Here is a 21826-nt window from a genome sequence, read left to right as displayed (position 1 = left end):
ATCCTGCTCCTCCAACAGCAGCCCCAGACCAGCCAAGCAACATTTCCCCATGGCACATTGACATGAAAAGATGCATGTAAAGCTTTCATAGCCCTTTTTCATCTCATATTTAATGTGCGAGAGTTTCTGTGTGCCCAGGTTAGGTAAACACTGGGGAAGATTGTTTATAGAAATTATACACAGAGCGGTGCTGGTTTAATTTATCAAAAAAGGTTTTGTTGAAATAAATTTATTTTACAGCAAAACCCACTTAAACCTGTTTGAGGGATGACTGTGTTTAACCAGCCCTGTTTGTCACCCAAAAGGACAGCACTGAGATACCATCTGCCAGGGTGAATAGACCCAAACATCCACAGAGATGGGATATCAGGAACTGGGCCAGGAAAGGAGCACTGCCACCACCGTCCCCCTGGTGATGGGTCCCACTGGGTCCCAAATTGGTGACACTGGTGGTCGCTGAGCTTTACTGGGGGCTCTCAGCCCCAAAGAGATGCTGTGCCCTGTGGCACAGGGAGGGCAGGGATGCTCTGCATGAGGTGCAGTGCAGTGGCACTGCGGCTGGGGGGACCACGATGGCACCGAGCATGGGACAGATGTGCTCAGGGATGGGCTCCCAAATGGGGACACCTCTCCAATAGCAGCATCCCCAACATTTACCAGACTGATGGCTGTTCCTTGCTCTCATTGATGTGCCTGGATCACCGACACTTAGGAATAATCATAATAATAGGAGTCACCCAGTGGCCATTCCTGAGGCTCACGATGGAGTTGCATCAGTGCTCTCGCATTCCCTCTGCTGGCTCCATCCTGCTGCAGCATCCAGCTGCAAAGAGAGCCCAACTGGGAGGACTCCAAACACAGGGAACACTGCATTTCTCCCTTAACACAGCTCAGATAAACACACTTACATTAATTTCCCCCATTCAACGGGGATAAAACGGGCAGACAAGTGGATTTAAAGTATACACCCACAAGAGTTGATCTCAGTGAGCAGCCAGGCTGGGAGGGGGCTTCATTCATTCATTGCTTCAGTCATTCATTCATTGCCTGCCCAGGGGGCAGCAGCCAGTTTCAGCTCTCTGTCAGGTTCCCAGGTTCTGCCTCGATTGTACTGATAGGCAGGGGCTGAAAAAAGAAGGGAGGGGATAAGGAAAGCTGTGCTTTGGAAGCAATCGATACAAAAAACAACCGAGGAAGAATGGATATTGTCTCGTTAACAGGAGGAGTGATTTGTAATTCTATGGGAAAGGTGGATAAAACCTGGAAAGCATGAGGGCCGGCTCTGATTTCAAAGTCCACGGTAGCATTCCAAGGCAGAGCTTTAAAATTAGAAACAGTGCACAAAGTTACTTTTCCATCGAAATGTCATGTTTTCCATCTCAGGAACGCGTTCTGCCACCAGGCAGCAAGAGCTTCCAGAAAAACCTCCCAGAGAAAGCAGAGCATCACTAGCGAGTGTTCTGCAAACAGCCAGCTGTAAGGGAGCAGCGTGGGCAGCGAGTCCCAGCCTGAGGTTTGCTGCTGATCCCTCAGCAGGGGACAAGAGAGATTTGGACCAGGAGCATCACCAACAGCACCCACTGCCACCCCAAGGCCAAGGGCAGAGGACAGCCTTCCTCCTCCCTATGGGATCCCAGCACAGGGAGTTGCAGGGACCCATTTCTGCTAGCACCCAGCCTGTGGGGCCGAAGCCCCCGTCCTGCCGGCGCCATCCCCCCCAGCCACCCCACACAGCCCCGCTTTGAAGCCGTGCCGGGGCTGGCAGCAGCACTGGGGCTGGAAGGGATGGACGCCTTTGAAACTCAGAGAGAGATGAAAAGCAGCCGGAAGCTCATCCAACGAGTGACTGCAGGGCCAAGGCTGCTGCTCTGAGTCTGCTGAGCCCAGGCTGCTCTGCCAGAGCCTCACTCCCCTGGGAGCTGCTTGTTCAAGATCTGCTGCCTGCCCTCTCCCTGGAGATGAGGCTACAGAGGGCTTCCGGCTGAAGATGCTGGGGTGCTCCCTGCCCAAACCAACGTGCAGGATGCCAAGCCTGGTTGCTGCTGCTGATCTAAAAGAAAAGCCATTCCCTTCCCACAGAGCTCAGCACTAAGGAGCAGGAGCGCCCACGGGCAACATCAGCTGCTTCCCTGCTAGCAGAGCAAGCAAAACTGCAAACCAGGTTTAAAATAGCTGAGAACCTCAGATGGCTTTTTACCTATTGGGTTCTGCTCCAGCTAAGTTTAATGGATGTGGCTCTAGGAGCTGAGACTCCAAACACCTCAGCCCTGCAGGGATGGCAGCCTCAGGGCCCTGCACTCCTGGCACAGGGGATGCCCAGGCATTAGGAATGCAGGAGACAGGGATTAATGAGATCTGCACTAATGCACGTGATTGTTTATAGGAGCAGCCCCTCCCTAAGCCCGTTAAGCCATTAGGGCTCATCAGGGCCCTGCAGCACTGGACTGCCCAGCAAAGCTGCTGCTCATCTGCACCCCCCATGACCAAGTTGGGCTTGGAGCAGTGGGCAGACATAGTGTCCAGAAGAACCCAGTGAGCAGAGCTGCGTCTGTCATTTCTCCCTGGGTGTACCCTCTGAAAAACCATCCCGGTGTGACAAGCATCACTCCCTGCGTGGCACTAGACCAAGCATTGCATCCACACATGCTATGTTGGGCACCCACAAAGCAGCCCTTCTGCATCCAGCTCCTTCACAAGGCACAAATCTTCAATTTGTGGGCTTCTCTCTGATGGGGGATTTGTAGCACCCAAGATCAGACCCACCAGTGCCTCCTTGCCAGCCCATTTCAGCCCTGATGGACTCAGCTGGCTGTGATGGTGCATTCCCTCCTCTTTTTTTTTTTTCCCCTCTTCCTTAATTGCAAATCTGAGTGCTCCTTAAGGAGCTCCCAGAAAAAGAAAAGGTTACCCTGGCCCCAGCCCCGTGGTGCCAAACAGTCTGGTCCAGCCTCAGTCCCAGCTCTGGGGGATACAGACGACCACAGGGCTCTAATCTCCCCGCTGCTGCCTGATAATCTGCTCTGCAATTTGCAGATAGGGCAGTGGAGGCTCCAGGAATGGGGCAAGGGGTGAGGTCCCCTTTGTACATCTTTCCTACAAAGCACTCAGAGCTCCTGCAGCCACAGAACGTGGAGTTTGGGCTGGAGATGGGGCAATCACCACCATCCTTTCACCTTTCTGGGAGCATTGGAGGAGCCCCAAAATAGAGGAGCCCTTAATCCAGAGACTTCTTAACCAGTTGGACCAATAGGAGGACCAATAAGAGGACCATGTCCTCATTGTGGGACACAGGGACATAACCACCCTACAAAGGAGTGGGGTGTCCCAGTGTGTCACCAACATGACAGGACAGAAGCACAGCAATTTGCTTTGGAAAGCTGAGATTTCTGCTCAGTTTTTTCCCTCCCCATCAGAAGGAAATGGGTTCAGAGAGCTGCGGACAGGGGTGGGTCTGCCTGAAAACAACAACGGGGAAAAGAAACAAAAAGAGATATTTAGAAAAAGAATGCACATCTAGGATGGAAATCCCTGCAAACACTCCCTCTTGTGGAGGCTCGTCCCATTGCCCAGCCCTGTTAACTTGGAGGCTTTAATGGCCAAACTACCCTCATTTCCTACTGAGGAACCAGGAAGGTACAGGACTGGGAAGTGAGAGACACCTGCATGTATTTACCCTGACCCATCCCTGCTGGGTGCCATTTCTCTTTTAAAGCCATTCTGGGGGGGGTGTCCCCAAGCACTGACATCACCTGGGCCAGGGGCAGCGGGAGGATTGCAGAGCTGAGTGGTGCTGCAGCTCGTTACTTCTCAGCCCAGGGATTTATTTCCCAAAAGTCTTTAACTGATTCCCCCAGCTGTATGGGATTTTGCACCGACAACACCTTTCTGCTGGGAACGGAGCCAGCATCCCCACAAGGTCATTTTGCAAAGACAATTAGGTGCTCCCCTGACAGCGCTGTCTCATTTTAATTAGATCTCATTTCCTAAGAATTACAGAGCATGCCAGGCCCAGGGCTGGAGGCAACGGCCATTTACTGAAATCAATGGGAGTTGAAGGACAGCTGTACCTGTGCTTATGTCACCGCTCACAGCGATGCCGATTCGATGGGGAATAAAAGCAGCCCTTCTGCATGACTTCATCCCTTAATACTCCAGGCGGTATAAAACCCACCGTGCAGAAGGCAGAGCAGCCCCACCTCTGGCTGCTCACTCACGTTTAACTGCCTCGGAGCGAGCATCCCCTGCTCCCCACGGCGAGATGGGCACAGCCAAACCCACAGCAAGAGGGCAGCGCGGCCGCTCGCGGTCCATCCGTCCGCCCCGTCGGGGAAGTCCCACCCAGCTGCCCTCCCCCTCTGATCTGCCCGCGGCGCGGAGCGACGGCACCACCTGGCGGCGGCGTGGGGCGGCCAGGACCTGTGGGAAAGTCTTTTTACCCACCTTTTCTTCCCTAAATCCCTTCCCTTTCCCCCTCCCCTTTTTTCCCCCCCCACTTAAAAAAAAAAAGAAAAAGTGTTTTTCCTCCTGCTCCCACCCCGCTGCCCCTTAGCGGTGCCTATGGCCGCGCAGAGAGGAGCGATGCAACCTTTGTGCTGGCAGCCCCGTCCCGCCCCGTTGGATGCGCGGCTCCGGGCCGTCCTGGGAAAGGGCCGGGTGGGCGCTGCGGGGCTTCGGGCCCGGCTTTCTCCCAGCATCACCCATTGGTACAGGCGACAGGAATAAACTGACAGCCTCCCCTTTCCCACCCTATCCTTACAGTGAAGCCAATGCAACCCGTGCCTGCGGCTCGTAGGCAGCTCTAGGTCCAAATAAACAGCGCTCTTTCCCAAATAACGCTTCTAACCCCCCTCTCCAACCCCCCACTCCTGACACCCGCACTGACCAAAGCAACGCTGGGAACAGAGGGGGGCAGACAGCCCGAAAGACAGCCCCCACACTCCCATCTCACAACCAAACATCCCTGTACAAATCCAGGCTTCCCGTTCCTCCACCACATCGCGGCTGGGCTAGGCTAGGCAACCTCAGCGCTGAGCAGAGCGGAGGAAAAAGAAGTGGTGAAGGAGGAAAAAGGGGGCTCGAGCAGCCAGTACTGACCTTCTCCAGAAAAACAGCGGCAGCACAGAACGAGCCGATGCCGGGTGCTGCCCCATATATCGCACACGGCCGCAGGTGCGGGGCCGAGGACTGCCGTCGGGGCGCGCCCTGCCCCGAGCACAGGTGCGCGGGTGCGCAGAGCCCTGCGCGGGTAATTGGGGCTGAGGGCGCGCAGTGGAGTCTCACGGAGGCTCCGGCGCTGCCCTTTGTGCCTCTCCCCGCCACCGGGGCCGGCAGACAGAGCGGCGACCCCGCGGGTAATTGGGGCTGCGGGGCCGTGCGCGCAGCGGAGCGAGCGGAGCCTAATTGGGAGCTGGGGGGGTGGTGAGGGGCACTGAGCATTGTGGCTGCCGAGGGGCTGCGCGCCCGGCTGGCGGGCGCCGAGATGGCACAAAAAGACACCCCCACTCCCCGCATCGGGACAGAGCAACCCCTCGGTGCCAAGCATGGAGCTGCAGGGGTGGACCGTGGAAGTGGTGAAATCCTATAAACCCCACAGGGCAGTGACCAAAAGTGATGTTCCCCCTTTTTCTCCCAACTTGGCGGCACTATGGGTGCTGCCACCGTGTCCCCTCCAGCCACACAATGTGGATCTGATGCGTTGAGGAGTGTGATGGCACTGGGATAACACACACAGGGCAGCAGCACTATACTGGGTTTGTATCCCATTCCCAAATCCCTGCCTGGGTTTGGCCACTGGGCCTAAGGAACTTGGCAAAGATGTGCCAGGCCAGCGTGTTGGTGTGCACCTTAGCTGACACCAAGGAAAACCCTCTGTGTCACAGCACAACCCTATTGCAGTGTGAGCCATGTGGATTCCTCACACCTGGGTTTGGCCATGGTGGGCACCTGGAGCAGCTCAAATCCTGCACACTCTGCTCCTACCTGCATGTAGAGCTGCAGACCGTTCCCACAGGTCACTGTCACCACCTCTGCAAGGAGCATTCCCCCCTCACCCCAATCAGTGAAATGCTATTTGATCCATTTAAACCCCTGTATCTCCCAGGCCAGACTGTCCCAGGACAGCAAGACCCCAACGTGCATCCCCGCTAGAACTCGTTAGATGCTCCTCGGGAGCTGGGTTTATTCGGAAATAATCCCACCAGCCCGCTTTTAGGGCCTCCCCTTCCCTCCCCTTGTTGAAGCAGTTCCCAGTCTGTCTCACTCCACCCCTCTCCTGGCAGAAACAACCGCGGTGCTCAGCCGGGAGCAGCGCTCCTCTCCCGCCGTCGGGGAGCCCGGCCCAAACCCCTCCTTCCACCCCGACCCCCCCCCCGCCACCCCGCAGCGCCGTTATGAGCCGGGCAGAGCCGGGGGGAGCGCCCCGACGGGGCCGGGCTGGGAGGAGCGCGGCGATACCGCCAGAGGGAGCCCCGCGCACGGCGCTGCGCAGTCCGTGTCCCTCCGCGGGCCGTAAATCTTCCCCGGCGCCGCAGAAGGGTAATTGGTGAGGAAAAGGGCCGCCGGGGCCGGGAGAGGGGGGGAGACCCGCGGAACCATCCCCGACTGCGCGGCGGTGCCGATGCCTTCCCGCAGCCCTTCCGCGGACCGGCAGCTCCGCTCTGCGCACCTGCGGCGGGGGCACGGCCCGAAACACCGAGCCGCATCCAGCGCTGTGCGCGCACGTCGGAGATTTCCGTCGGTAACAGCGGCGGCCGTCGGGGCGGGTAGGGACCGCGGTGCCGCGCTGGAGCTCGGGGGAGCTGCGGGAACCGAGCGCTGCGCACCTGCGGACGGGGCGGCCCCGACGGGGCGGTCCGGCTCTGGTCGTGCTCCCACCGCAGCGCCAGGAATGAATCAGGAGGGAGCCGGCAGCGCTCCGGGTATATTTTTTTTTACTGAAAGACGCGAGAGAAGTGATGGGAACCCAACAGAGAGACACCCAAACAACCAGCACGTTTCAAATCATTGTATCTTTTTATTTTAAAACAAATATAGAGCACAGTCCTGTGATATTTAGATTTATTATACTTCTTTTATTGTTGTTGTTTCGCTTTGTTCTGGAGTGAAAAATAAAAACCTGAGGTTTATTCCTGCATTCTGCATACCCCGCTCTGGAGAGACATTTTCCTACATTTTGGATTCAATTTGTTATTATTATAATTATTATTTCCTTGCAAAAGTCCATTAAAGAATTGAACTCTTTGTTCCAACGACTCCAAACATTGTGGTACCGGTGGCACTGATTGTCCTGAAGAGCAGGTGGGATAAACAATATTTTAAACACAGTTAAAGAAACCAATATCTCCTTCAATCACAAAGAGCTAAATAGTTTTCATTTACAATATATATGTTCATGTAAAATGAAAAAAAAAAAAAAAAAAAAACAACGAAAAACTTAAATGCGATGAGTTAAACTCTAAATATTATGTACACACCAATGTACAACTCTGAATAAATTAATACCAATTTGCATATTCTGGGATCCTTATAGCTTATTTACACAAATTACCATTTATTTCATAAATACCTGCCCTGCCGCTCGCTCCCTGCGTGGCGGTGGCAGCGCAGCTCCTTTCCATGCTTTGCTTCTTTTCCTTTGTGTTTAGTTTTTCCCCCCTCCCTTCCCCCCCCTCCCCTCCCACCGCCGCCCTTTGCACGGAGCTCTCAGCCCCACCGCCCTCCCCATCCGACAAAGCACGCAGGGCAGCCCCGTGCCCCGAGGCAGGGAGCAGGGATGGGGGGGTGGCACTCGGGGTGGGGGGCGGCTATACGGAGAGCCCCCTCCCCATCCGCCCCCACCTTTAATAAATATTTATACTGTGCTGTACAAAAGACCAGTGCTTCTCAGCCCCGGGGGGGGGGAGGTGGGTGCGCTGCCTGCCCCCCCGTCGGTCACTTGGGGGACTCCCTGCCGGGCGACAGCTCCCTCTGGCTCTCCAGCCCGCTCACCAGTCTCTGGATGTTCTGCAGTTCGTTGAGGGATTCCTTCAGGGAACCTTTGGGGGGGGAGACGGCGGGGCGCTGGGCTTTGTGCGCGTCGGGGATGGGGCTGGGCTCACGGCTGCTGCCCGCCTTGGAGCTCTCAGAGCCGGGGTTGAGGCTGGAGGGGAGGCCGGTGGTGAGCAGGTTGGTGCTGGGCGGGATGCTGACAGGGAGCTGGTAGGGGCTGAAGCGCAGGCGAGGGCGGCTGCTGCCCAGGAAGGGATTGCGGGACAGCGGCCCGGCGGCGGCGGCTGCGCTGGTGGCCGGCATGGCCGAGGCGGCTGCTGCTGCTGCTGCCATGTAGGTGTAGGGGTAGGGGAAGAGGCCGCTGAAAGTGGGCATCGGGATTCCCTGCAGAGAGAGGAGAGATGGGAGAGGTAAGAGCTGCACGGTTCCTGCCCCGTGGAAAAGGAGAAGTAATGTGAACACAGCGTGGGGTGACACTGCTGCTGGGTGGGTACGGCTGGGGACCCCCATCGGCCAACTGAGCACAAGCTGTCAGGCATGGGGCTCTCTCCAGGACTTGCTGGAGGCACAGCACCATAGGGCAGCAATGGGGCCTGGTCCCTGTGAGAGCTCGGTATGCCTGGCTGCATGGTATCACTGAGCCCAGATTGCATTAAAACCCATTGATGGGTCGTATCAAGAAAGGAGGTGAGTTCAAGGTATCTTCGTGCATTTCAGCACAGAGACACAACAGGGGTGTTGGTATTGTGGGGCTGGTGGGGATCTTGAGAGGTGCTGGATGGGTCAGCAGGCAGGGCTCTTCACGCTGCTCTGCCCATGGTGGAACTACAGATAAATCGGAATTCCTCCTTAAATCAGCCCTGGGACCTCCATTCCAAGCATCCCCCCACATCCTCCCCATGTCACAACACAAGCAGTGTCACTGCTTGTCCCCATGGGCTGGGGAAGGCCCCACGAGAGCCACGCTGGGGCCACTCCATGTCTCCCCCCCCACCAGGGGTAACACTGGGTCTGTGCCCCAATGTGCTTGGCTGATTTCAGGGATTTTGAGGAAAAATGCAGGAGGGCTCCAGCACTGTGGGGATGGGGATAGGGCTGTGGGTGGACGCTTACCTGAGAAGCCAGCATGTGCTGGGAGAGGTGGAATGGGAAGGGGGTGGCCGTCCCCGCTGCGCCCGGGGCAGACGAGAGAGCCCCGTTCTCCAGGCTGCCGCCGCCAGTCACCGAGGCCAGCAAATGTCCCATGCCCATAGCAGAGAAAGCCCCGGGGGCCATGGCAAACTGTCCCGGGTGGATGAAGAGTGGCTGCCCGGCACCCAGCGGGCTGAAGAACTGCTGCCCATGGAGCCCAGAGAGAGCAAGGCTCTGCAGGTGCCCGGCGCTCAGGTGCGGGGGGCTGTCCGTGTGCACCATCAGCGGGGCGAAGGCCTCCTTGCCCAGCCCGACTCCCTCTGCGTCCTTCTTGCCCTGCTCCGGCTCTTTCCTTCTCCCTTCCACTTTGTCCTTCTCCATGCCCCGTGCTCCAAACAGACCCTCACCAGGGCCGTCCCCCTGGGATGCTCCATCCTTGGCTTTCTCTGGGCTGCGCCTCTCCTTGCCCCGCTCGTCGGTGCACCGTGGGCTGCCGCGGGGTGATGTGTCCTCCCCACCAGGGCTGCCGCCCGCTGGCCGCTCCTCGGGCACCTTCTCCACCTCCGCATCGCTGTCAGCCCCCGGCTTCTCCTCTGCAAAGGGATGGAGAGGTCAGAGAGGCAACGAGAGGGTCAACAGACCTCGCCACGGGGAAATGTGGCAAAGGTAAAACGCTGTCACTATTAGCAGGAGAGCTTGGTTAAATGGGAAGGCGGAAATCACAGACTCATGGAATTGTAGTATCTCATCTGTGAAGGGATGGAGAGATCAGAGAGTCTGCAGTTGATTGTCCCCAAGCTAGGGAAATCCGGCAGAGGTAAAGCCCCATTGCAATTAACAGGAGAAGTTAAATGAGAAAGTAGAAATCATGGAATCGTGGAATTATTGGAGTTGGAAGGGACCAAATGTGTTCTCGTGCCGCGGTCATCATGGGGGCTCGCAGGGATTAACAGCAGCTGCCCCATTGCTCTGCCAAACAGGAAAAACACGTTTGCAGGAGGCCTGAGCTGCGCACCGGCATCACTGCCATCAGCTGTGAACCCAAAGAGGGTGGTGGGGTGAGAGATGGGGAGCATGGGGGCAGCGGGCTGAGGAGTAGCTCTGTATAGATTTAATTATGCCGGGCTGATCAGCTGTGCTCTGTGGATGCACAGGTTGGGTCGGGCGAAGGAGGGAGATTTAGAGGAAAGATTCACCGCCATCTTTGATACAGGGAATTTTAATTTAACTTAATGTAAATGAAGGGCTTTGAGCTCTCAGAGGAAGGGGGAATTGAGGTGAGGGGATGGTGATGGGCATGGGGTGGTGGGAGACTCGTGGTGCCCCTCCAGCACAACCGAAACCCCAGTGCCGATGGATTGAGGCCAGGGAGAGCCTACAGAGAACCCTTTGAAAGAAGAGAGGGTGTCATAAACCCTCCCAGCAGCTCAGCCCAGGGCAGGGGCTGCGGTTTTGATGAAGATTTGCAGGGAATCAGGATGGTGGGAACTTGAAAGAGCAACGGATGGGCAGCGCAGTGCAACAAAGTCCTGCATCAAAAAACCACAACATGGGAACTGCTGGCTTATTTTCATTGCCCAGCTCTGAGTGTTGCAGTGTTATTTGCCCTTTTAAATGTATTAATTTGGGGGGGGGGGGAATGGGAGCCTTGCACTGGCTATGAAAGGCAGAGCGACGCCAGACAGCTGCACAGCACAGGGCCTGCCCACCAATGCTCCCTGTTTACATCGATGTATAAACAGGAAAATGTTGCAAACCATGAATGCCATTTGCATCTGCTGGGGCCATTCCCGTCCTCGCAGCCCTTCATCCCCTCTGTGCCCATCCACTGCCTTTCCCTGCCAGCGCTGCGAACGCTGCCGCCGCAACAGCGGAGGTGTTTTGATCCCCTCCCCACTAACAGCAGACATCAAGAACGCTCTGAACACGGTGGTAATTCGGGAGCTGTGTCCCCGCTCCCAGTCGGTCCTCCCCACCCCATGCAGGAGCCGTCAGGGCAGGGAGTGGGGCCGTGGTTTGGGCTCAGCCCCGACGGTGCGGGCAAAGCAATGAGGGGGGAGCGGGGCCGCGTTACCTCTGCCGCTGGCCTTCAGGCGCAGGGGGCTGGGGAGGGGGCCCACGGGGGAGTGCAGCGCGTCGCGCACAGCCGATGGTTCGCAGGAGGACGCGTCCGATTCGCCGCCGTCTCGGTCGGGTTTGCAGGGCTCCTCGTACATCCGCAGCGACGGCAGCGAGAGCTGCTTCCTGCGCAAGGGGGAGACGCGGCTCAGCCCTCCGCGGGGATCTCCGCGGGCGCGGAGCGGGGCGCGGGGCCGCCCTTACCTCTTCTCCCGACGGCCGTTGCCCGTGTCCCGAAAGCCTTTGGCGAAGGGGTTGTTATCGATTTTCAGCTGCGTGATCTGCGGGGACGCGGAGAGAAGCGACTGACGCCTTGCCCGCTCTCCCCGCACCCTCCCTTCCCCCGGCGCCCCCTGCCCGCCCCCGCCGTGCCCTCAGGCCCATCCGTCCCTTCGGGGCCGTCGGAGGGTCGCGGCCGGGAGGGGATGCACGGCGCACGTTGCAAAACGCGCCGCGTCCCCGCTTTAACACAGCACATGCTTTATTAAAAATGATGCTGAGGTTTCGCCTGAATTATTAATAGCGTCTTAATGATAGGAAGTTATTTTTCACGGCCCCCCGGAGGGAAGATGGCGACTGAGCCCGCGCCGCGCTGGTTAAAAGCTATTCTTATCCCTCCCCGCGACGGACTGCTGGGGCCGGCGACATTAGGACGCTCAATAATGCATGGCTCTGAAACACGGCCCCGAGAGGGACGCTTTAAAAATGCATGGCCCGGCCCGACGGGGCCCCCGACCGCCCGACGGAGCCCACCGGCAGGCAGCGTGCGGCGGGCGGGCAGACAGAGTGCTCGTTAATCGATTGTGACTCTTCGTCATAAACTTTACGAGGGAAACAAGCCCACCAGGACCCTCAGACAGAGCTGTCAATTAGCATCAGCAGCCGAGGGGGGGCGGGAGGTGGGGGTCAGCTTTTGGGTTAAGGCACACACGCGGGCATGGAGCCCTCGGAGGGGCCGCGCCCCCCCACGGCTCAATGGGTGACAATCGCTAAATCACAGAAAGTGACTGAAATGGGCTTCTCTAGCTCTGATTTTTTGGCTCTTCCGTGGCACCTGCAAGAGGCCACCCGTGCTGGGAAGGTGCTACTGAGGGGAAATTAATTTTAGGAATGGTTACAGCGATAATAATAGTAGTAACATGGAGAGTGCCTGCTTTGAGGGTCTGGGCTCCAACCATTCTCCTGTTGCTGCCTTTTTGCCTCTCTGCCCAAAACGTTCCATGTCAGCAGCCACTGGGGTTGGGCAGCATCATGAAAACAGACCCAAAAAGGGGCAGGGGATGGGGGTGCAGGAGCTCGGGTTGGTGCGTGGGGCTGGGGGTCGGTACAGGGGCTGGGGTCGGGTGCTGCTGGCCCTACCTTGTCGTTCTGGTAGGCGGTGACGGCGATGAAGTCGGTCTCGGGGAACACGTAGGTGCGGAAGGTGCTGTAGGGCAGCTTGAGGATGTCGTTGGCCCTCACGATGTGGAAGCGGGGTTGGTATTTGTGCATGGAGTTCAGAATGGTCTGTGGTGGAGGGGGGAGAGAGAGCAGAGCCTGCGTTCAGCCCCACCGCCATCACCTCCCTGCAAAACCCTTCATTTCTCCTCAGAAAACAATAAAATGAAATAAAAAGAAACAACCAGATTCATTGCAAAGAGAGAACAGCAGCAGCAGCCAGAGAGGGAGATCTCTTTTTTCGTTGGTGCCATGGCCCGATCTGCCCCCAGAGAAGGAGGTCAGGGGGAAGGCACAGCGAGAAAGCAGCGCCCAGGATCCCCCCGATTTATCACCGCCCTGACAACGCCAGGTGAATTTGCCACGCATTTTCAGCCGCTTTTAATATTTCCGTCCTTTTTTTTTTTTTTCCTTTTTAAAAAAATAATAATAAAAATCCCTTCTACCAAAAATCCTCCACCAAAAAAAAAAAAAACACAAAAAACCAAACGAAGCGCAGAGCTCCGCGCAAAGCAACGCGCGGCTGAGCGGCGCCGGGAGCGGTGGGACGTTTTTCCCGTCCAGGTATCCAAACCCCTCTCCCACCCCCACGCAACCTTTCCATATTTAACACAAATCAACGCCGTTCTCGGTCCCCGGGGCCGTTCTCAGCGCTGTCCCCTCGGCGTTTCCCTCTGAGAAACGCACCGATAAATCCCGACGTGCGGAGTTCGGGCCGCAGCGCGGCTCTCCCCGCTCCGCTTTGGTTGGGGAAGGGCGAAATCTGCTGTGATTGTTGTCCGAAACCGCCGAATAATTATCACTTCATTTCGTTTTAGAAGGCAATAAAATAATAATAATAATAATAATCCCCCTTTTTTAACCCCGGCAATAATCACCTGCTGATGGGCTGTCGGGTCTCCAGGACACCGATATCATCTAGGCGGGATTTAGCGTGAAAATGGTGCACAAACGCCTCGATCGGGCGCTCAGAGCCGCGGTCCTTTACCCAAACCTCCTCCCACCCTGAGCAGATGGGCACTGCCTGCACCCGCAGCTCGGACGGCGCTGAAATGCTTTCCAGCGGGAGTCGGACCGAGCGCTGAACCGAACCGATTTTTCCCCGCGAACCGAATAAATAATAATAACAAAAAAAGCGATTTCCGAGCCTCTCTATCGATTCCCTTCGCTGCCTCTAAATAGCCGTGCGGTGTTTGATTTATCCAACACACCGTTTCCTCTCTAAATCGTAAGAAAAAATCAGAAAGAGAGAAAAGTTTCCCCGGGCCGCTGACCCCGACGGTCCCCTCCGAGGGTTCGGTGCCGCCGACCCCATTTGAGCTCCGGGCTCGGCCCCATTGCCCCCCAGCTCACCCCGACGCCCGCTGGCATTTTTCCCCACAGGATCGCGTTGTAGTCCCTCTTTCTGCACTCCTCTGAAGACTACTAGCTTCGATTGCTGCATTTCTTTCCTTTTCTCCCTCTCTCTCTTTTTAAAATTATTATTATTATTATTATTTTGCTTTGGTGGGTTATTTTAATCTTTCTTTCTTGCTATTTTTTTTTTCCCCCTCCGGAAGGTGATGCAGATGTGATCAATAAGGAAATAGAAGCGTTCGGGAGCCTTCCAGGCACAGCCGGTATGGAGCGGCCGCAGCCAACCCCCTTTGGCTCAGCTCCCACCGCGCAAACCCCGCGCAGGTGACGCCTCCAGCCCCGACCCGGACCGAGGGGAGTCCCGGGCCGTACCTGCCCGGTTACACTGCCACAGCCCGGCCGCACCGTCGGGGCTGCCCCCGCCGCCTCCCCGGCCCGGCCTCCCCCGGCTCGGCCCCGTTATCCTCCGGAGAGGAGCGGGGACGGAGCCCGGGAGGGGGCCGCTAAATCCCGGCCGCTGCCCCCGGGCGGACCCGGGCCGTCCTGCCTCGCGGTCACACTTACAAAGCCGTGTTTGTCCGAGATGTTGTTGGTGAGCTTGAGTTTGTGAAAGGCAACGGGTTTGGCCATCCACTGCTCCCCGGTGGCCGGGCTGTCGGGGTGGATGTACATGCGTTTGGGCATCTCCGGGTCGGCCTTTCCGGCCACCATCCAGCGGGAGTTGTGGAATTTGTACCGGCAGTCGTCGGCCGCAACTATATCCATGAGCAAAATGTATTTGGCCTTCTTGTCCAGGCCGCTCACCCGCACCTTGAACGGGGGGAACATCCTCCTGCGGAGAGACGCGCAGCGCTGCAGGGAGCGACCCTCGACGGCCGCAGCCCCCCCCCGGCCCAGCCCCGGCCTGAGGGGTGCCCAGCGCTTGGGTAAAAAGCTTCGAGTCCCATTGCGGGATGAAGGGGCAGAGAGGAAAACGCGAATCATTTTTTCACTGCGCTTCTTTAGGGTCCCCCTCCCGGAACCGGGGCCGGGGGAAAATTTGGCAGTGAGGGGCTGCAGAGAGGGATGTAAATAAATACGACGGCACTGAATGAGTGCGCACAGATTTAATTTGGGATCGCGCATAATTATGGGGAGAGGGGGCGAAGGGGGGGGTCGGGGGGGGAGCGAAATACGTTTAAAAAAATCCCGGTTCTTACCTCCCGGATTTGGTGATCACCATCTCGGTGCCCAGCTTGTGGAATTGGTCCCAAAGCTCTTTGGCTTCCAGCGTCACTTTGGGGTCGTCCTCCACCTCCTCCTCGGGCTCCAGGCTCTTGAGGGAGCGCAGATGGGCTGCCTGGTGGTGGTGGCCCAGAGCCGAGACGTGCAGCCCAGCCTCGGCCGCCCCGGCCAGCCCCGGGTCCGGCATGGGCTTGGCCAGAGCCGCCGGGGGCAGAGCCAGAGCGGGGAAAAAGGAGGGCTGAGCGGCGGCGAGAAAAGCGGACATGGGGAAGTCGGCCGGCCGGGGAGCGTGGAAGGGGTGGTAAGCCATGGCAGTCCCTGGGAAGGCTGGATCTCTCATCGGTGCATCCACAAATCCAGGAGAAAAAGAGGGATTCCCTTTTGTTAAAAAAAAAAAAAAGAAAGAAAGAAAGAAAAGAAAACAAACAAACAAACAAAAAACCAAAAAGTAACAATAACAGCAATAATAATAAAAAATAGGTGTGCGGTTCGGCTTGTTTGTTTTATTTTATTTTTTCTCCTCTCTCCTGCCCAGCGAATTCGCACTGGAAGAGGAAGGGAAATCGACAACAAAAATTAATTAAAAAAAAAAAAACAAAAACAAAAAAAACACCCACAAACCCAACGACGCACACAAGGAAAAAAAAAAAAAAAAAAAAAAAAAAAAAAAAAAAAAAAAAAAAAAAAAAAAAAGTGAAAAAGAGCGGAATAAGATGTGCGGAAAAAAAAAATTAACAAAAAATTTAAAACCAGAATTAAAAAAAAATAATAATAAAGGCAGTTCCCGGCTCCTGGGACTCCCGTTCTGCGGAGGGCAGAGAGTACGTCCTTCTTTTTTTGTTGTTGTTGTTGCGGCGAAGGGAGAAGCGAGCGGGGGCGAAACCCTCCCGGAGAAATCCTTCCCGGCACTGAAGCGGCGCCGGAGCGGAGCGGCGGTCGGGCCGTACGGCTCACACCCCCGCGGGCTCCGACTGCGCCCCGGAGGGCTCCGCACCGCTGCGCGCTCCGCGGTTCGGCCGAGCGCCGCTCATGGCTCGAGGAGCCGGAGTGGGGAACGGTCGGATCTTGTCGTGATCTCTGTAAAACTGTGACTATCTCACATGTCCTTCCTGCTCTGATCCGCCCGCTAATGAGCCAAGCCCCCTTGATTGCTGATTTTACGCGTTTCAGACCAATTGTGGATCTGCATAGGCGTGGTTTTGACAGCTCCGGCCAAGCTCCGGGCGCGGGGAGGAGGGGAGGGGGGGGAGGGAGGGAGGACGGGAAGAAGGGAAAAAAAAAAAAAAAAGAGAGAGAAAAAAAAAAGAAAAAAAAGAAGAAGGTGTCGGAAGCATCGGCAGTAAGAAAACATGTCAACAGAATAAAATATTAACCAATGACAGAGAAAAGTGCTCGAAATCCCACCCCCGGCTCCTTTCCGCATACCGGGTCAGCCCTGGCTGCGCCGCGGCCGGGGAGCGGCCACCGCCGGTGCGGGGACAGCGCGGAGCCGGGGCCGGACCGGGGGTGCGGGGAGCGCGGGGCCGCTCGGAGCCGGGGGGCGTCCGGGGGGGGCGGGAAGGGGGGGGGAGAGGCGGGGGCCGTCCCGTCGGTTTCAGCGGGCGGGGGCGTAAGGCCGGGGGGAGCGGCCGGGGGAACTCGGCGGCCGCCGTCTTACGACAGATCCTGGAAAGAGGATCAAGGTGGGACCCGCCCCGCCGCGCACCGCCGGCAACCGACGGGGCGGCCCGGGCTCGGCCGCCGGGAGCACGGCGGAGAGCTGCAGGCAGCGAGGCCGGAGCGGCGAGCTCCATCCAGCGCGGGTGAGTGGAGGAGACCCGCGCCCTGCCCTCGCTCCCGGCCCCGCGAGGCCGCTCCGACTGGGGGGGTCCCGCTGGGAGCTCCGCGCGGACCCCGCCGTCGGGGCGCCCCGCGAGGTGCCCTCCCGTCGGGGCCGCGCTGCTCTGCCCGGCCCGAGGGGCTGTTTACCCGGGCGGGGGGAGGCAGATAAGGCGGAGGGGAAATGCCGGGGCTGTTTGCTGAGGGATTAGGGCCGGTCCCGCCGCGCCGGGGCCCGGGATGGGAGGGGGGGGAGGCGGCGGGCGCGGTGGGTGTCCCCGCGGAGAGGTCCGTTTGGAGATCTGCGCTGATTAACTGAGGGCTGCGGTGGCTGAAGAGGGCCCTGGCGCCAGGCGGCTGAGCCCTCACAATAAAGACCCGTCTCTTGTCACTTCATATTTACCCCCAAATCTTCAAAAAGCGCCCTGCGATCCTTAGAAGGCTCCTGCGCCTGCCGCCTGCGCTGCGGCCAGACGGGACGTTGACGGGGGGGGGGCGGAGGCGGCCCCCTCCTCTGCCAACGGCTCCGCGGGTGCGCAACGACACGCTGCCTTCCCGGGGACAGCGTTGGGCCGCTCCCCGCGGAGGGTGGGACGCGGGGACCCCCGGCAGCCCTCTCCCCATCGCCACCTCTCCGCTGTTTCTCCTCACACCGTGTTCTATCGTGCTGCCAGCAAACCCCGGTGCTGCGAAGGGCCCGAGGAGAAACCCCAGAGGCGGCCGCATCCCGCCCCATCCCGCGGCAGGTTCACCTCCAGCCGCCGCCTCCCGACGGGGCGACCGCAGCGCGGCCACAGCGGGGCTGCCCTCACGGCTCCCGGCCACCGCGTGGGGCTGATGGGCGGGTGGGGAGGGGGGTGGATCGGTCCCACTGACCATTGAACGGGGCGAGGTGGCGAGCGGGGATTGAAATTTAGACCTCATTTGGACTTTGCTTCCACGACACCGCGGAAATGTGCTGACAGCAGCTTTGGCAAAAATGGGGCTTGCTCGGGCTTTTTTTTTTTCCCATTTTTCCCCCCCCTCCAAGCACGCCCGGATCCTCGCGTTGCCCCACGGCTGCATCACCCCGCTCCAGGGTACTACGCAAACCTGCGGACACCGCGCCCGCAGATCCGAGGGGCAGAGCGGGGCCCCGCAACGAAACGTCGCCTCCCCCCGGGCCCAGGTTCTGGGACCCCCTCCCCCCTCGGCAAAGCTGTAACATCGCAAACGCCCTCGCCTGCAGAATAAAAACCGATCCAGAGCCGCCTCGTCTCCCCGATCCTCTGTGGCAGCGCCCGTCGGTGGGACAGCCGAGGTGGGGCACACGGGGATGCCGCGCATCCGTTCCTAGGGGCAGCTCCGTTCGTGAAACCGCAATCGGGAGCCCGTGTTCGTGGACGGGGCGGGAACAGCCGGACCCCGAGACACGCTCCTCGGCCACAGCCGGGCAATGGGCAGGGGGAGTCGCTGCTTCGAGCCCCGCCCGAGCCCGTGGGCCCTTTCCCAAGTGAGGGGGGAGAAGGGTCCCCGCGCCATCTCGCTCACAGTGCCTCCCGTCTCCGGGCACTGCTTCCTTCGGGGCTCCGTGCGCGGCCCCGACGGCGCTCCCCGGACTCGGAGGCATCATCTGGGCTCCTCCGGGGAACCACTCCGGAGATCAGCTCCGAGGAACGGGCCCGGTCCGGCCGCCCAAGCGCTGCGGCCCCACTCCCTCTTCCCTTTCATCTCTGCCCATCTCCACTCATCATCTCTTTTCTATTTTTAGCCGGTAGACTTAGGCCTTGGCGCCAGGCCGTTTAAGACCTGTCAAAGTCCTTCATATTTCCCTCATGTCACATGGACCTTTCGCTCCCTTCCCCGCGCCATGCGAGGGCCGTAATTTGGATCTGTGAGCTGGTGAGCAAATGCAATTTGCTCTTCTCCATCGCTGCGTTGTCTCCGTGACCCCAGCCAGCAGGACGGCTGGTGTCCTGTCCGGGGCACTTACACAAATTGCGGCTGATTGATGAAAAATAACAATTCTCCCAAGCAGTCGAGCCTCCGTCTTCCCCTCCTCCCGGCTCCTCCGGGCTGAGGCGGCTCCGTGCCCCGGGGCTCTCCTCCCGACCGTGTGGGGCCGCCCCACGAACAGCCGCCGGCCGCCTCTGGAACGGCTCTCGGATTGAGGCAAAAAAGGGTTTTCTCGTGCTGGGAGTGAGCCTTCGGGGTCCGCTTCTCGGCAGAGATGAGGGGTGCTGTATTCCTGGGCCCTAACGGGGCCGGACAGCTGCGGCCGTTGTGCACTTTCCAGAGGAGGGAAAAGGCCGGGCCGGGAAAGAGCCGGGCCCGCTGTGGGGGGGTTCCTCAGCCCGGCGGGGCCGCCGAGGGTCGGGCGGAGCGGCTGTTCGTTACCGGACGTGGGGCACCAGACACCTCTGCACGCACAGTACAGCGTAATCCCGCAGGTGCGGGCTGGGAGCTCGTGGAAAGAGCCCTTCGCCATGGGAGGAGCGGCCCCGAAGCTCTCTGCCACGTTTCTCCCTCTCCACCTGCAGAAGGGACGCGGAGGAATGTCCCTGCCCCGCGCTCAGGTGCCCATCGAGGGGCGGTGGCGGCCTCACAGGTGGGGCGGGGAGGGACCCAGATCTCGCCCCGTCCCGGGCCCCGGGGATGCGCGTTACGGATAGTGATGCCCGGCCCCAGCCACGACACCTCCTCCCTCTGTGCGCCCCGTCCGCGCGGGGAGAACCCCGGCACCCCCTAAGGTTCCCCCCCTCCTCAGCCTGTTTAGATTTCTCTCCGAATGTTTCCCGTAATCCTGATTTCTGGAAAATAACCACACGCGGGCAGACGCGGCCACGAACGCCGCTGAAGTTTATCCGGAGTTTGACCAACATATAAACATATTTCCAGCCCGTTCGGCTGGGCGGGCGCTGAGTGACCCCTGCCCGGCACCGGGCCTGCACCGCGCTCCGCCCTCGTTACCTCCGCGCCGCTTTGATCCGGAGCCCTCCGAGCTCCGCCGCTTGATTGAGTTTTTGCAATTAAGGGGGGGGGGGGAGGTGGCGGCCGTAACCCCGCACACGTCGGGGCTGCGCACGTCGGGGCGCGGCGCCTCGGCCGTTCCGAGCCCGTTCCCTTAAAAGGCGACGGGAGGCCCGCGCGGCGCGGGGGGGGGGGGGGGAGAAAAGCGGCGTGAAACCCGAGCGGCGCTGCGGGGGGCGGGCGGCGGCGCGGGGCGGGGCGGGGGGAGGTGGGGAGGATCATGCAAATCCCTCTGTTTAAAAAACTTCCATTTGAGAAAGTGTGTCACATCCCGGCGCGGGCGTGTAATCCCCGGGCTAATGGTATTACCGCCGCCTCATCGGCGTAATGGGATGGGGCCGGGGGCGAGCATCCCCCAGACCCTCCGCCACGCGTGACCGCAGCCCCATAACGTCTGCCCCGTCGGGGCCCCGCTGCCCTACCTCCCACCCCCCCCGCCCTCCCTCCCAGGCCCCGCGGTGTCTGTAGGTGAGCAGAGCCCCGGTTTTTGCCAGGGGTTCTCGGAATGAAACCGACTCCAAAAGGGGAAATCGGGAGCTACGCTTCGTGGTCTGTTCATCTCTTAAATAAAAGAGATTAGCGAGCGCCGTTATTTGATAAAATAATGCTGTTATGGCTGCCACCCCCTTACCCTGCGGGATTAAAAGTGAGGATTTGAGGCCGTCCAACAGTCTGACCTGGATCGCTGTGAGAACAGCCCCGGGATAGGCTGAAGGGAACCAAAAAAGCAGCAAAACTGGGAGATGTGGGCAAAGGGGCAGCAATGTACATCAGATGGGACCTGAGGTTGGGAAGCGGTGGGCAAAGGGAGAGCCACGGCACTCCTGGCAGATGAGCTGGCCCTGGCCCTGGCCCCTCTACAGGGCACGGACCTTTCAAACCCCAAAATATTTGGGGTTAGAGTTGCTGCACCCGAGTGCAGCGCTCCTGGGCTCACACCTCGGGCCCTTCTGCTTCAAAGGAGATTCGGGAATGCATCTGGTATGGAGCTGAACCAGGAGCCACACTGCTGCTCTCCTACCACGTTGGTGTTTGTTTGTTTTCTTTTGCTCTCCATCAGCTTTAGGGCTGCAGAACAGCACTGTCCTGGGTTTGCAGGAGGGGACTGAGAAAACAAAGGCAGCCCAAACAAATCCCCGCGGCAGTGCCAGCACTCAGTGCTGCACCTGTCCTCACGCTGCTCTCGGTCGCTGGGACCCAACACTGCGTGGACAACCATCCATCATTGCTCTGATTCACATCTCCAGAGAGCAGCGCTGCCCTGAGCTGCTCTGCATTTCCCCTCCATGCTGAAACCCTTTTCTCGATCCCTCTGTCCTCCCCACTTGCCATCTGTCTCCCATCCTTCCAATCTCACCTTAAGAACAGTCCCTCCATCCCGACATTGGGATCCCCCACTCGCTCACTCTGCCCTCCACACAAGGGCTGTGTGTGCTGGCACCCTCCTGGCACTGGGATGCGTTTGGCACCGGCCCCATCTTACGGCCCTATAATAATATTGTAAATCCTCACCGGGAAGTAATTACACCCCATAAAAGGAGCAGCAGCCTGTGGTCGGAGCCAGGGCCGCTCCGTGACACCCATATTAAAGAGATGCTTTGTGCCTTGTTTATAGATTAGATTTTAACCTGACAACCTTTTAACATTGTATTAAATTAGAAATTAACTCCGTCTGACTGCTCACCGTGTAATTGACCCATGGAGGGGCTGAGCGTGGGGGAATACTGAAGACACCTTTCAGACAGCA

General features: G+C 58.7%; 1 protein-coding gene and 1 long non-coding RNA gene across 2 annotated transcripts; both read right to left on the bottom strand.

The window, feature by feature from the left end:
* Positions 1–43: 43 nt before the first annotated feature.
* Positions 44–5111, bottom strand: LOC125702965 (uncharacterized). Its single transcript, XR_007380733.1, has 3 exons — positions 5095–5111; positions 909–1125; positions 44–823 (listed from the first exon to the last, which is right to left on the bottom strand). It is a non-coding gene; the product is annotated as an uncharacterized LOC125702965 (long non-coding RNA).
* A 2575-nt stretch (positions 5112–7686) lies between these two features.
* Positions 7687–15857, bottom strand: TBX2 (T-box transcription factor 2). The gene is made up of 7 exons (XM_048966940.1): positions 15228–15857; positions 14593–14860; positions 12595–12741; positions 11440–11516; positions 11192–11361; positions 9100–9710; positions 7687–8370 (listed from the first exon to the last, which is right to left on the bottom strand). The coding sequence occupies exons 1-7, from the start codon at positions 15590–15592 to the stop codon at positions 7930–7932; spliced, it is 2079 nt and encodes a 692-aa protein (XP_048822897.1). The 5' UTR covers positions 15593–15857; the 3' UTR covers positions 7687–7929.
* Between the last annotated feature and the right edge of the window lie 5969 nt (positions 15858–21826).

Source organism: Lagopus muta, chromosome 20 (genome assembly GCF_023343835.1).
Source record: "Lagopus muta isolate bLagMut1 chromosome 20, bLagMut1 primary, whole genome shotgun sequence".
Taxonomy (NCBI): domain Eukaryota; kingdom Metazoa; phylum Chordata; class Aves; order Galliformes; family Phasianidae; genus Lagopus; species Lagopus muta.
Note: the sequence above shows the minus strand (reverse complement) of the source record. Positions and strands in the feature narration are given on the sequence as shown.